This window comes from Astatotilapia calliptera, chromosome 10, assembly GCF_900246225.1.
Source record: "Astatotilapia calliptera chromosome 10, fAstCal1.2, whole genome shotgun sequence".
Lineage (NCBI taxonomy): Eukaryota > Metazoa > Chordata > Actinopteri > Cichliformes > Cichlidae > Astatotilapia > Astatotilapia calliptera.
Genome location: NC_039311.1, coordinates 707,052 through 719,922, shown reverse-complemented (window position 1 = coordinate 719,922; position 12,871 = coordinate 707,052). Strand labels below are relative to the sequence as shown.

The 12,871-nt window shown below is 42.7% G+C and overlaps 1 protein-coding gene across 15 annotated transcripts in view; it reads left to right on the top strand.

Annotated features, from left to right (window-relative positions):
- LOC113030572 (disks large homolog 2-like) overlaps positions 1-12,871 on the top strand; it is a 175,923-nt gene that overhangs the window by 139,134 nt on the left and 23,918 nt on the right. For all 15 annotated transcript variants that reach the window (XM_026182128.1, XM_026182129.1, XM_026182133.1 and 12 more), the window contains one exon: positions 1,811-1,967. In XM_026182128.1, coding sequence (XP_026037913.1) covers positions 1,811-1,967 — 157 coding nt within the window. The remainder of the gene's footprint in view (positions 1-1,810; positions 1,968-12,871) is intronic.

Genomic DNA, 12,871 nt, shown 5'->3' with positions numbered 1-12,871 from the left:
AAACTGTTGGTTCTGGATAATGCTGATTTAGTCAACAAAGCATTTAATCTGTTATTAGACTCAACTGGCTTCTCTCAAAATGTTGCAATTTGGAGCTTTACAATAAGCTATATAAATAAAACTGAATTGAATCAAATTCTCTCAAATGGATATGTACCACAGGCCTTCAAGCTGGCTGTAGTTAAACCTTTACTCAAAAAGCATCTCTAGACCCAGCAGTCTTAGCTAATTATAGGCCAATCTCCAACCTTCCTTTATATCAAACATCCTTGAAAGAGTAGTTGTCAAACAGCTAACAGATCATCTGCAGAGGAATGGCTTATTTGAAGAGTTTCAGTCAGGTTTCAGAGCTCAGCACAGCACAGAAACAGCTTTAGTGAAGGTTACAAATGATCTTCTTATGGCCTCTGACAGTGGACTCATCTCTGTGCTTGTCCTGCTAGACCTCAGTGCAGCGTTCGATACCATCGACCATAATATCCTATTAGAGCGATTAGAACATGCTGTAGGTATTACAGGTACTGTGCTGCAGTGGTTTGTATCATATCTATCTAATAGACTCCAGTTTGTGCATGTAAATGGAGAGTCCTCTTCACACACTGAGGTTAATTATGGAGTTCCACAGGGTTCAGTGCTAGGACCAATTCTGTTTACATTATACATGCTTCCCTTAGGCTGCATCATTAGAAGACATAGCATACATTTACACTGCTATGCAGATGACACCCAGCTCTATCTGTCCATGAAGCCAGATAACACACACCAATGAGTTAAACTGCAGGAATGTCTTAAAGACATAACGTGCAGAGTCGTTTCTGACCAGGATATGTCCCTGAATATGCATAATAAACAAATATGCAGAATGCTTACTTTCACTTGCGCAGTAGCAGTTCCTAAATGCTGCCCCAAGAATATTGACTAGGGCTAGAAATAGAGCATATACTTCTCCTATACTGGCTTGTCCTATTTGGTTTTCTGCTAAAATCAGAATATAATTTAAAATCATTCTCATCACATAAGAAGGTCTCACTTTTAATCACATTTATAATCACATAAAGCTGGATGTTTAGACCTTTTACTCTCTCAGCTGTGTTAACACAGACCTGCCAGTTTCTTGAACTGGTTGTGATCAATTAATAATGTGCACGTTTTCCTACGTTTTCCCTCAACTTAAACTTTATAATAATAAGCTTTGATACAGCACTCTGTAGACAGCCAAAATTTTCAGCAACGACCTTCTGTGGATTACCATACCTGTGAAGGGTATTAACGATGATCATTTTGACAACTGTCAATATTCAGTGTTCATGTCTGTGAAGGTTGTCAGTCATCCAGGTCATCGTAGTCTAAGGAGCTTGGAAAGAAAAGCGTCTGGACTAGAACTAGAACTGAAGAAGCTTCTCGGATGAGAGGTGAAACATCTTCAAGCCACTTAAAGAAGTCCAGACACTTTTCTTTCCAAGCTCCTTAGATTCAGTACTCATAATCTTCAAATATTTTGAGATACATTAGTATATTCAAGTGTCTGTAAGTTTGTGACAGATGGAGCAAAAGAGCAAGCAAACCAGTGTGTGAAAGTGTGTAATATGATGAGGCTCCTTTTTCGTCAGCGCTAAATTGGGACAAGTGATCTAAGTAGAGCACTATCCCCCTGTGGAGCTCTGGCAGTCACTGAGCTTCAGTGTCTGCACAAAGCTTTACTCGAGCAATTGTGCAATTGTTGTCCACCTTTTAGTCTTCTTTCTGAGCTGAAGATGCTGAGACCTACTGACTCCCCTGAGCTTATGTATTATTTAAACTGTCTGCACAGGGAACCCAGGAAGGTAGTGCTCCACAAGAGTACCACGGGCTTGGGCTTCAACATCGTAGGTGGTGAAGATGGTGAGGGCATCTTTGTCTCCTTCATCCTTGCGGGAGGACCCGCTGACTTGAGTGGAGAACTGAGGCGAGGTGACCAGATTTTATCAGTGAGTATGCAAGAGCCACTATATCCACAGAGATTTACACATAGTAATGTTTCAAAATATGTTTAAGTTTTACCGAAATTATTGATGTAGAAATTCTGATGTCACCTGCGGTTTAATTCATTATGAAAAACCTTCACAGCTCAATAGCAGCCCTATTTGAGGGTCTTTACAGTATAAAGCATCCTGAGGCAGCTGTATTCAGTTTTTTATAGACTGAATTGAACTGAATATGCAAACTGCTTACAAACAAATCTGAATAAATAAGCTGTTTTTATTTGTTGCAGTCTGAATCTCTTTGTAATGCTCTGCACAAGTACAGGCTGACTTTTGTTAAATGTGTGTGTTCCAAGGACAATGATAAAGTGTGCAATAGTTCAGGTGGCCTAGATTTACTTTCAAAGCAAATGGATGGTGGGCTTTTTCTTCTGCAGTATTGCTCCAGTATGATAACAGATAGGTGCTGTGTGTCATAGTTTATTAGCAGGTTATTTTTTTAATTAAATCTATTAAATATGTGCATTTGTAATTGACAGCTATAAATACAAAACGAGTGTTTTTCATCTTTATTGCTTTAATTGTTAAAATAATTAATAATTAATGACGAAACAGAAATTTCCTTCATTGCCAGCGAAAGCTAGGAAAGGGATAGTAAAGGACTGCTAATTTGTCTAATATTAAGAAAACACCCAGCAGAACCTCTCACAGATAATTAGGCTATTCGGCAGCATGGGAGGATTAGGGGTAAAAAATAGCATTACATAGAGGCTAAGCCTTTCAGAAAGAAAGAAGGAGAAGGGGTTAAGATTGTGTCTGCAAGCTATTTTAAAACATTGTTTTTAAATCTAAATTTGCAAAGAATGCAGAGATTTAATCAAATAAACATGTATAACCATCTAGTCATGGCATGTCTCTGAAAACTACTGTCAGGAAAGAGCCATTTGATGCATCTACAATAAAAAAAAAACTGCCATCCAAAATAAAAATAAAACTTCTAAAGGGTCTTATCCTATTTGTAGACTAAGATGACTTGCAAAGACTGAGTTGTAGTTTGACTGTTCAAATTTTTTAATTCTTTGTGGAAATGATTGAACCTGTGTTTTCTGAGCTAACAAGGAAGGGAAACATCCAGCTGTGCAAAAAACTTGCACATCTGTGAAGATACTTTTTATATTAAACATGTTGAACATGTGCTGCCATCCAGACAATCTCCTTTACAAAAAGCTCTGCTAAACCAACAGCATGGCTGCTTTAAAACCCAGAGTCCAGTCCCATCGGTCAATAGTCCCGATCTGTCACGTTAGTGGTGGATCATGATTAAACTTCTAAACAAAAGGAAGCAGAAGCAGCTTGGCAGCTGAAATCAAATAAGAATGGAAAACATCTCTTTTAAAACTACAGTGATTTAAAAAATAAGTATTTAGTAGTGCTGTCAAAATTAATGCGTTAACGCAAATTAATCCGCCATCATGGTCAACGCGATTAAAATTTTTAACGCAATTAACGCATCTGGAGTACAGAATGACTCAAAATCCCTAAAATGTTTCTGTTAACTCATTTCGGGCAGTTTGGCCAAGCAGAGTTACCTTCGCACATGCGCAAATGGGCAGTTGATCTGGTAGTGACGGGCAGCTGAACCAATCAACTCAATATGGAAGATGATAAACGCACATCGGCCCTCTCGACGGGAAATTTGAGTATTAAAAAACCAAGAAGACGGAACAGTCGACCAACATAAAGTCTTATGCATGTTGTGCAAGAAGGAATTTTCACTGAAGCACTTCCTGCTTAAAATATCACATTGACGCGAAGCATACGTTAGCCAGGATGCTGCTAGCACTTTAGCTAACGCGTCACCCAGCTTGGACAAACCACTCACGGAGCATCGCGGACTCAGTAAGTCGACCTCGGACATATTGACTGACGCAATCGCCAAGTGGATTGCAACAAGCTGCTTTTCTCAAGTCTGCTCATGCAAAATGAAATGTGATTAATATTGAATAAAAATTATATTTAATCGTGATTAATCAAAATTAATCCAAAGTAACCCTGTGATGAATCTGATTAGACATTTTAAATATTTTGTTTGACAGCAGTTTGATATAATTATATATTAGTTTATACTTACCTATTAGGTTTTTTTTTTTAAGTTGCATTTCACAGGAGAAAGCCTGTGCTAAAAGACTGAAGAAAACTATTCAAATTCTCTTTGAATTTAAGCATTTAACATTCTTTGTGTTTATACTTCATTATATTGCATAAATGTATGTTACAAGCTTAAATATAAAGTTGAAAAAATGTAATTGCAACCAGGCTTTTGATCAAGTAACTGCGATTCATTGCGATTAAAATTGTGAGATTAATTAGTTAATTTTTTTTATCTATTGACAGCACTAATATTTAGTTTTACACATTTAAATTAAAATCAAAATAATTAATGTTGCAGAATTAAAGTCACATTTCCATTGAATTCAGTTCAATTCACTTTTATTCATACAGCACTAAATCACAACAACAGTCGCCTCAAGGTGCTTTACATTATAAGGTAGACCCTAAAGTATTAGATACAGAGAAAACCCCAACAATCATATGACCCCCTATGAGCAGCACTTTGGTGACAGTGGGGAGGAAAAACTCTCTTTTAACAGGAAGAAACCTCCAGCAGAACCAGGTTGAGTCTAATAACAGATTAAATGCCATGTTGAGGCTGTCATTTTTAGCATCTACATGGATGTTAAAATCACCCACAATAATTATTTTATCTGAGCTCAGAACTAAATTAGATATAAAGTCTGAGAAATCAGACAGAAACTCTGTGTAAGGACCAGGTGGACGATAGATGATAACAAGACTGGTTTCTGAGTTTCACAGCTGGGGTGGACGAGGCTAAGCATCAGGCTTTCAAATGAATTAAAATTCTGTCTTGGTCTTTCATTAATTAATAGGCTGGTGTGAAAAATTGCTGCCACACCTCCCCCTCGGCCTGTGCTTCGAGGTTTCTGGTAGTTAGAATGACTCGGGGGTGTTGATTCATTTAAACTAACATAATCATCCTGCTGCAACCAGGTTTCTGTAAGGCAGAGTAAATCGATTTGTTGATCAATTATTAAGTCATGTACTAACAGAGACTTGGAGGAGAGAGACCTAATATTTAATAATCCACATTTCACTGTTTTACTCTTTGGTTCAGATGTGGATACTGTATTGTTCTTTCTTTGTAATTGTTTATGTTTAAGTTGTTTGTTGCTGGTTTTTAGTTTGTTTTTTGTCTGTTTGGAAGCTGACACAGTCTCTATGGAGATGGGTTTTTGGGGGGGTAGCAGGAGGAGAGAAGCTGCAGAGAGGCGTTTTGGGGGGTTTAATAAATTTGTCCATATTTCTAGAAATGAGAGCTGCTCCATCCAAAGTGGGATGGATGCCGTCTCTCCTAACAAGACCAGGTTTCCTCCAGAAGGTTTCCCAATTATCTATGAAGCCCACATCGTTTTTTGGACACCACTCAGACAATTTCAAATTCAAATTCAAATTCAAATTCAAATTTTATTTGTCACACACACACAACCATACACAGTATGACATGGGGGTGAAATGCTTGTAGCTGTACAATGCCCGACCATTAAATGACAGAAGAAAAGTTCTACAATATTTACAATTTACTACAAAAATTTACAAATTAACTTAGGAATTTACAGTAAAGAATGTGCAAATAGCAGAAGAGATTATAAAGATAAGGATTATAAATTATAGGAATTATAGGATTATAGGAAATGTGTGGTGGTGCGTGTGGTGACGTGTGTGAGAGTCCAGTCTTATAGTGACGTGTTTGGGAGAGTCCAGTCTACACCTGGTTCAGGCCCCGAATATCCTGTGGGAAGAAGCTCCTCTTCATTCTCTCTGTTTTGGCCTTAAGGGAGCGGAAGCGCTTCCCAGCCCTCAACAGTGAGAAGAGTCCATTGTTGGGATGGGAGAGGTCCATCATAATCTTCCTAGCTTTGGACTTGCACCGCTTGGTGTAGATGGACAGCAGGTCAGGGAGCTCTGATTGAATGATGCGTTCTGCCGAGCGCACCACCCTTTGCAGATCTCGTCTATCCTGCTTGGTGCTGTTCCCAAACCAGGTGCAGATGTTTGACGTCAGGACGCTCTCGATGGTGCAGGAGTAGAAGTTCTTGAGCACCTTCAGTGGCAGATGGAAGTCTCTAAGTCTTCTGAGGAAGAAGAGACGCTGACGGGCTTTCTTAACCAGGGTGTTTATGTGACAGGACCATGACAGGTCCTGAGTGATGTGGACACCCAGGTATCGGAAACTGTCCACTCTCTCCACTGGCGTGCCACTGATGATGAGGGGTTTGTAATTCCTCGCCTGCTTTGTAGTGAAGTCCACGATCAGCTCCTTTGTCTTGCTGATGTTTAGGAGGAGGTTATTCTCCTGGCACCAGGTCTCCAGGTTCCTAATCTCCTCCAGGTAGGCCGTCTCGATGTTGTCGGAGATCAGGCCCACAACAGCAGTGTCGTCAGCAAACTTGACAATGGAGGTGGTGTCGGATGTGGCTACACAGTCATAAGTGTACAGTGAGTACAGCAGGGGGCTTAAAACACAGCCCTGAGGCACTCCAGTGCTGAGTGAGATGGAGGGGGAGACTTGTTTTCCCACCCTCACTGATTGGGGTCTGTGAGGAAGTTGAGGATCCACTGACACAGTGATGAGCTGAGTCCTAGATCCGTCAACTTGGTGAAAAGCTTAGAGGGAATTATTGTGTTGAATGCTGAACTGTAGTCCACGAACAGCATCCTAACATAATTCCCTCTTCCAGTGTCCAGGTGACTCAGGGATGTGTGGAGCAGGTGAGATATGGCATCGTCTGTGGAACGATTAGTCCGGTAAGCAAACTGAAGTGAGTCGATGGTGGCAGGAAGTGAAGAAGTGATGTGATCTCTCATCAGTCTTTCAAAACACTTCATCACAATTGAAGTCAGTGCTACTGGACGGTAGTCATTGTGGCAAGCGGGCTGTTGTTTCTTTGGAACAGGAACAATAATGGACTGTTTGAAGCACGTGGGAACCACAGCTTGGGCCAGGGAGAGGTTGAAGATCTCCGTGAACACCGGTGCTAGTTGATCAGCGCAGGCTCTAAGGACCCGGCCAGGGATTGCATCTGGTCCTGCTGCCTTCCTGGTGTTCACCCTCCTGAAGGTGTTCCTCACGGCATGCTCTGTGATGACGAATGCATTTTCTTCACTGGTGCACTCCGAGCGCGCGCAGCCGTTTGTTGTTTTAATTGCTGCGGCGTCGAAGCGAGCATAAAACGTGTTCAGCTCATCAGCCAGTGAAGCATCGGCATTCATCATTGAAGAAGCTGGTCGTTTATAGTCCGTTATAGTCCGCAGTCCTTTCCACAGGCTCCTAGAGTCGCACTGTCGTAGCTGTGACTCTAGTTTTTCCCCGTAGCTCCGCTTTGCCTTTCGGACCGCGTTGCGCACGTTGTAGGACGCAGCCTTGTATAGGTCCATATTACCGGAGACAAGCCCTTCATTGTAGGCAGCGGTGCGTGATCTCAGAGCGTCGCGGATGTTTTTATCCACCCACGGCTTCTGGTTGGGAAACGTTCGGATGATAGTTCTTTCTGCTGTGTCGTCCGCTAGTTTCCCGATAAATCCCACAACCGCTTCCGTAAACATGTTGATGTCATCAGAGCTGCGCCGAAACATGTCCCAGTCTGCGTCATCCAGTGCGTCCTGCAGCGCGGCCACCGATTGGTCCGTCCAGCGAGCGACCTCCCTCCTGATTGGTGGTTGCTGCTTTAGCCTTTGTTTGTAAGCAGGTATGAGGAAGATGGCGGAATGGTCCGATTTTCCAAATGCCGGCAGGGGTTGAGCCTTGTAACAGTTCTTGAACGGGGTGTAGCAGTGGTCTAATGTCCTCGTGCCCCGGGTGGGGCAGTTGATGTGCTGGTGAAGGTTGTGAAATGTCCGTTTGAGATTCACTCTGTTAAAATCTCCCATAACAATGAGTGCGGCATCTCGGTGAAGTGTTTGTTGATGTGTGAGAGCCTCATGTAGCTCACATAAGGCAGTGTCCGAGTCCGCGTGAGGCGGAATGTAAACAGTGCAGGCAATGACCGCAGTGAATTCCCGAGGGAGATAGAAAGGGCGACACTTAACGATCAAAAGCTCCAGATTGGGCGAGCAAGAGCGTGTGAGTGGGGAGATGTTTGTGCTGTCGCACCATCTGTTGTTCACCATCAAACACACTCCACCACCTCTTTTCTTCCCCGACTCCATTGTCCTGTCCATGCGGTAAACCGAAAAGAACCCCGTCGGCTGCACGGCGTGGTCTGGTATCGCTGGGTTCAGCCAAGTCTCGGTGAAGCAGAGGAGGTTGCAGTCCCGAATGTCTCTCTGGAACTTGATTCTGGCTCTGAGGTCATCAAGCTTGTTCTCGATGGATTGAACATTGGCTAGCAGGATACTGGGCATGGGTGCGCGGTGTGCGCGAGCCCGTAGCCTGTTCCTGATGCCGGCTCTTTTACCTCGAGGCCGTCGCTTAGGGTCGCGTCCTTTGTTCTCTCTCAGGATCTCCTTTGGCCAGGTTGGGTCCGGAGTTAAACATGGTGAAATGTTCGTGTACTGCAGACCAATAGAAACCAGATTTGTGTGTTTTGCATGATGCCCATGCAAGATTATCGCAGATATAGCAAAAAGTGACGAAAAAGTGGAGAAGTTAGGGCAGAGCATCCAGCACGGCAGCCGACCTCACCGGCACCATTTTAATCACACTTTAATCATTTAAGGAGAACATCCAGCTAAACATGTCACTCCTGGTCTGATTGGGAAGGGGACCAGAGAAAACTACATTTTCTAAACCATCGCTACTTTGTTTTATGTAGCAACGGAAGGTGGGGATTTCAGAAGAAGACATACAGCTCATTAAATACATGATGGATATACATGGGGCAGAATAATGGAGTAAATCCAGTCTAAAGGATGATGTATCATTACCTTTACACCTCAAAAAAACAACAACCCTGAACTTGTTACTATTGTTACTAGCTTCCAGGCTTAAAGGATCATGATCCTATGTCAATCCATTGTTCAGGGAAATTGTGTCCAGGAAACTCAATCCAATGAGTCCTTTGCCAAACCAGCATCTCTCGAAGTTACAGTCCTTTGCCTTCCCTCCCTCTGCTAACAACTGGACCACAATTTGCAATTTAAAAAAAGAGGAAGACAGTCTTGATCTCCCCCAATCACCTGAAGCTCAGGTTTACTGTCCTGAATGAACAACAGTCAAAAGTGACAAAATCCACCTTTTGGCACTCTTGTAGCTATCTTAAAGGCTTAAAGGCTTGTGCCAGGGTACCAATTTTTGTGGTAGTGTTGTTTGAGGTTTGAAAACAGCAGAGGTGCTGCCTTTTGAGAAAATGCTTCTCAGCTATTCCGATACTCCTGACACTGAAGGGATCATTAAGGATTTTTGCTTAGGCAGCAGCTGTCCTTTACTCCTAGAGTGCTTGGAGATTTTTTTAGGTGCTTTCCCAACTTTGACAAATGTCCATCTATGATAATTAGATTTACTCAGGGACTTTTTGATATAACGTTCCTCCACTTCCATGGCTGCTGTGTCTGTGGGGAAGCTGTTTGCTCTGTGTTGTAGTGTCCTGATGACACTATATGCTCCAGTGGATGATGGGAATCTAACCTTAAATATTAGTCAGTGTTTACTGTACACACTGACTTCATATGTCCCCCATTACTGGTGGAAATTTCACAGCCTAAGAAGGCTAGACTTTTTATTTTTCATATTCTCCCTGGTGAACTTATATATAAGTTTAAAAGGCCGGTAAGTATCCTGGGGCAACATACTGTGTGTGACTGCTAAATAGAAAGCATTTAGATGTAGTGGACCAGGAATACAAAGTAGGATCGTAGAGAAAACCAGGGAACAAGGGAGAACAATATTGAGGGACGACACGATAATGAAGCTTGAGTGCTTCCTTTAGCATAGGATACACTTGACCATCCTTTATGATAGGGAAAGCGAAATCTGTCCAAAAATTTAGACAGGGGGAACAAAACTGAACCCAAGGCACATGAGACAGGGACTATCAAAATAAAACAGGAAAAGCAGAGTCAGGAGAAACAAACAAACAGACACAACAGACTCTCACAGGAGACACTGGGATAAGACACAAAAGGAACCTAATTGACAAGAAACCATCAACCAGAAACAGAAAGTAAACTCAAAGACATAAAAAGAACTAAAACCAAGATTAAACCATATAAAACTTGAACTTTTATCTTCTTCATAATGCCAAGGAAAGAATCAAGAATACAAAGTTAAACTCAAAATGCTGACAAATGACAGCTTTGTACATTCCAGTCAATGCTAACACTAGCACATCTCTCTTATTATTGGCAGACACCATACAAACACTACTACAGTGGACCCAACGGCACACATATTACTGCAGGTGATTTTAATCAGGCAAACTTAGAGTCTGTCCTGCCTAGATTTTACCAGCATGTAAGATGTGTGACCAGAGGGGAAAACACTTTGGCTCAAGTTTATACAAGCATAAAACACAGAGTGTGTTATCTCCCACACAGAGGCCGGTCTGACCACTTCTCTGTGATCCTCTCCCCTGAATACATCCACAGACGTATACACAGAAGCAGCACAATTCCTCTGAGTCAAGTGTCTTTGGCAATAAGGACTTGACTGTTCATACAGAAGCTGTTCTATCCATCAACTTCTGTGTGGGAAATGTAGCAGCAGAAAAATGTGTGTTTCCCAATCAAAGGTCCTGTAAGCTGTCAAACGTGTCCCCAAAGCCCACAATTCCACTTTCAGGGAAGTATATAGTGCTGCCAGAGCTGACCTGAAGAGCGGAATCAGGAAAATTGGAGCATAGAAAATCAACTCTCCCATAATAACCTTTGGTAGGGTATCCAGCGTATTGTCAACTTCAGGAGGCAGACCAACACAGTAATGGACACGAGCATCACACTTAGCAAAGGAACTTCTCACGCTTTGAGACACCTCCCCCGTAATCCACTATTCTGTCTCAACCATTAACACCTTCCAAGTCCCAGTTTTGAGCTCCCAACCATTGACTGTACAGGTTCAGGATGTAAAGTGGATGTTAAGAGGGGTTGGTGCCAGGAAAACATCTGGACTTGACAGTATCAGATTTTTTAGGGACTGTGTTCACAGTCTTCACCAGAATTTTCAACCTCTCTCTGAGATAGGCTTTCATCCCATGCTTTAATTATTCCTGTGTTCAGAGCCTATATCAACCGGCTCTGAACACCACAAAGACAAAGAAGATTATTCTGGATTTTAAGAGATTATTTACCAGAACAGACAAGATGAGAAAAAAGACAAGAAAAATATACAAATTCCCCACTCACCCCTAGTGCTCCGATTACCACTGGGACCACCGTTACCTTCACCCTCCACATCTTCTCCAGCTCTTCTCTGAGACCTTGGTATTTCTCAAGCTTCTCGTGTTCCTTCTTCCTGATGTTGCTTTCATTCACTTTCACAATGTCTATCACGATGTCCACCTTCCTCTGCTTGTCCAACACTACTATGTCCGGTTGGTTAGCCACCACTATATTGTCCGTCTATATCTGCAAGTCCCACCGAATCTTAGCTCGGTCATTCTCCTTGGGGGCGTCTCCCATTTTGACCTCGGGACTTCCAGGTTATATTCGGCACAGATGTTCCTGTACACTATGCATGCCACTTGGTTATGGCGTTCCATGTATGCCCTGCCTGCTAGCATCTTGCACCCTGCTGTTATGTGCTGGATTGTCTCTGGGGCATCTTTACACAGCCTGCACCTGGGGTCTTGCCTGGTGTGATAGACCCCAGCCTCTATGGATCTTGTACTCAGAGCTTGTTCCTGTGCTGCCATGATTAGTGCCTCTGTGCTGTCTTTCAGTCCAGCTTTGTCCAGCCACTGGTAGGATTTCAGCCACCTCCTCTATCTGCCGGTGGTACATACCGTGCAGGGGCCTATAATTCCATGATGGTTCCTCCTCTTTCCTGTATTTCTGCTGGCTGAGGTATTCACTAAACACGCGGTCGGTTGGGGCCATCTTCCTGATGTACTTGTGGATTTCCTTTGTCTCATCCTGGACCGTGGTACTGACACTCACCAGTCCCTGAACTCCTGCCTTACACCTAGCGTACAGCCTCAGGGTTCTGGACTTGGGGTGAAGCCCTCCATGCATGGTCAGTAGTTTCATTGTCTTGATGTCAGTGGCTTCTATCTCCTCCTTTGGTCAACTTATTATCCCAGCAGGGTACCTGACCACAGGCAGGGCGTAGGTGTTGATAGCCCGGATCTTGTTCTTATCGTTTAGCTCATAGGTGTCAAACTCTGGCCCGCGGGCCAAATTTGGCCCGCAGCCTAGTTACATTTGGCCCGCGAAGCCATACCAAATTACTATTAGAGCTGGCCTACTGGTATTATACAGCTAATATATATATTGTTTAGCATTAAACTTTCCTTATTCCATATTCAGTTTTTCAGCAAAACTTGTTTGAGTCCATAAGAAAAGAGTCATTCTCATATCTGGAGGAAGATTTTTTTTTCAATAAATATTAATGTTAGCCCGCAACTTTGTTCCAGTTTTGAATTTTGGCCCACTGTGTAATTGAGTCTGACACCCCTGGTTTATCTGACTTGTCAGGACTTGCTTTACCCTCTGCAGGTACTTTGTGGTTGCAGCTTTCTTAGCAACCTCTTCATGGTTCCCATTTGCCTGTGGGATCCTCAGTTACTTGTAGCTAACCTCTGTATCTGCAATGTTGCCTTCTGGTAGTTTGATCCCCTCAGTTCTGACTACCTTTTCTCTCTTTGTTATCATCTGACTACACTTCTCCAGTCTGAAAGACA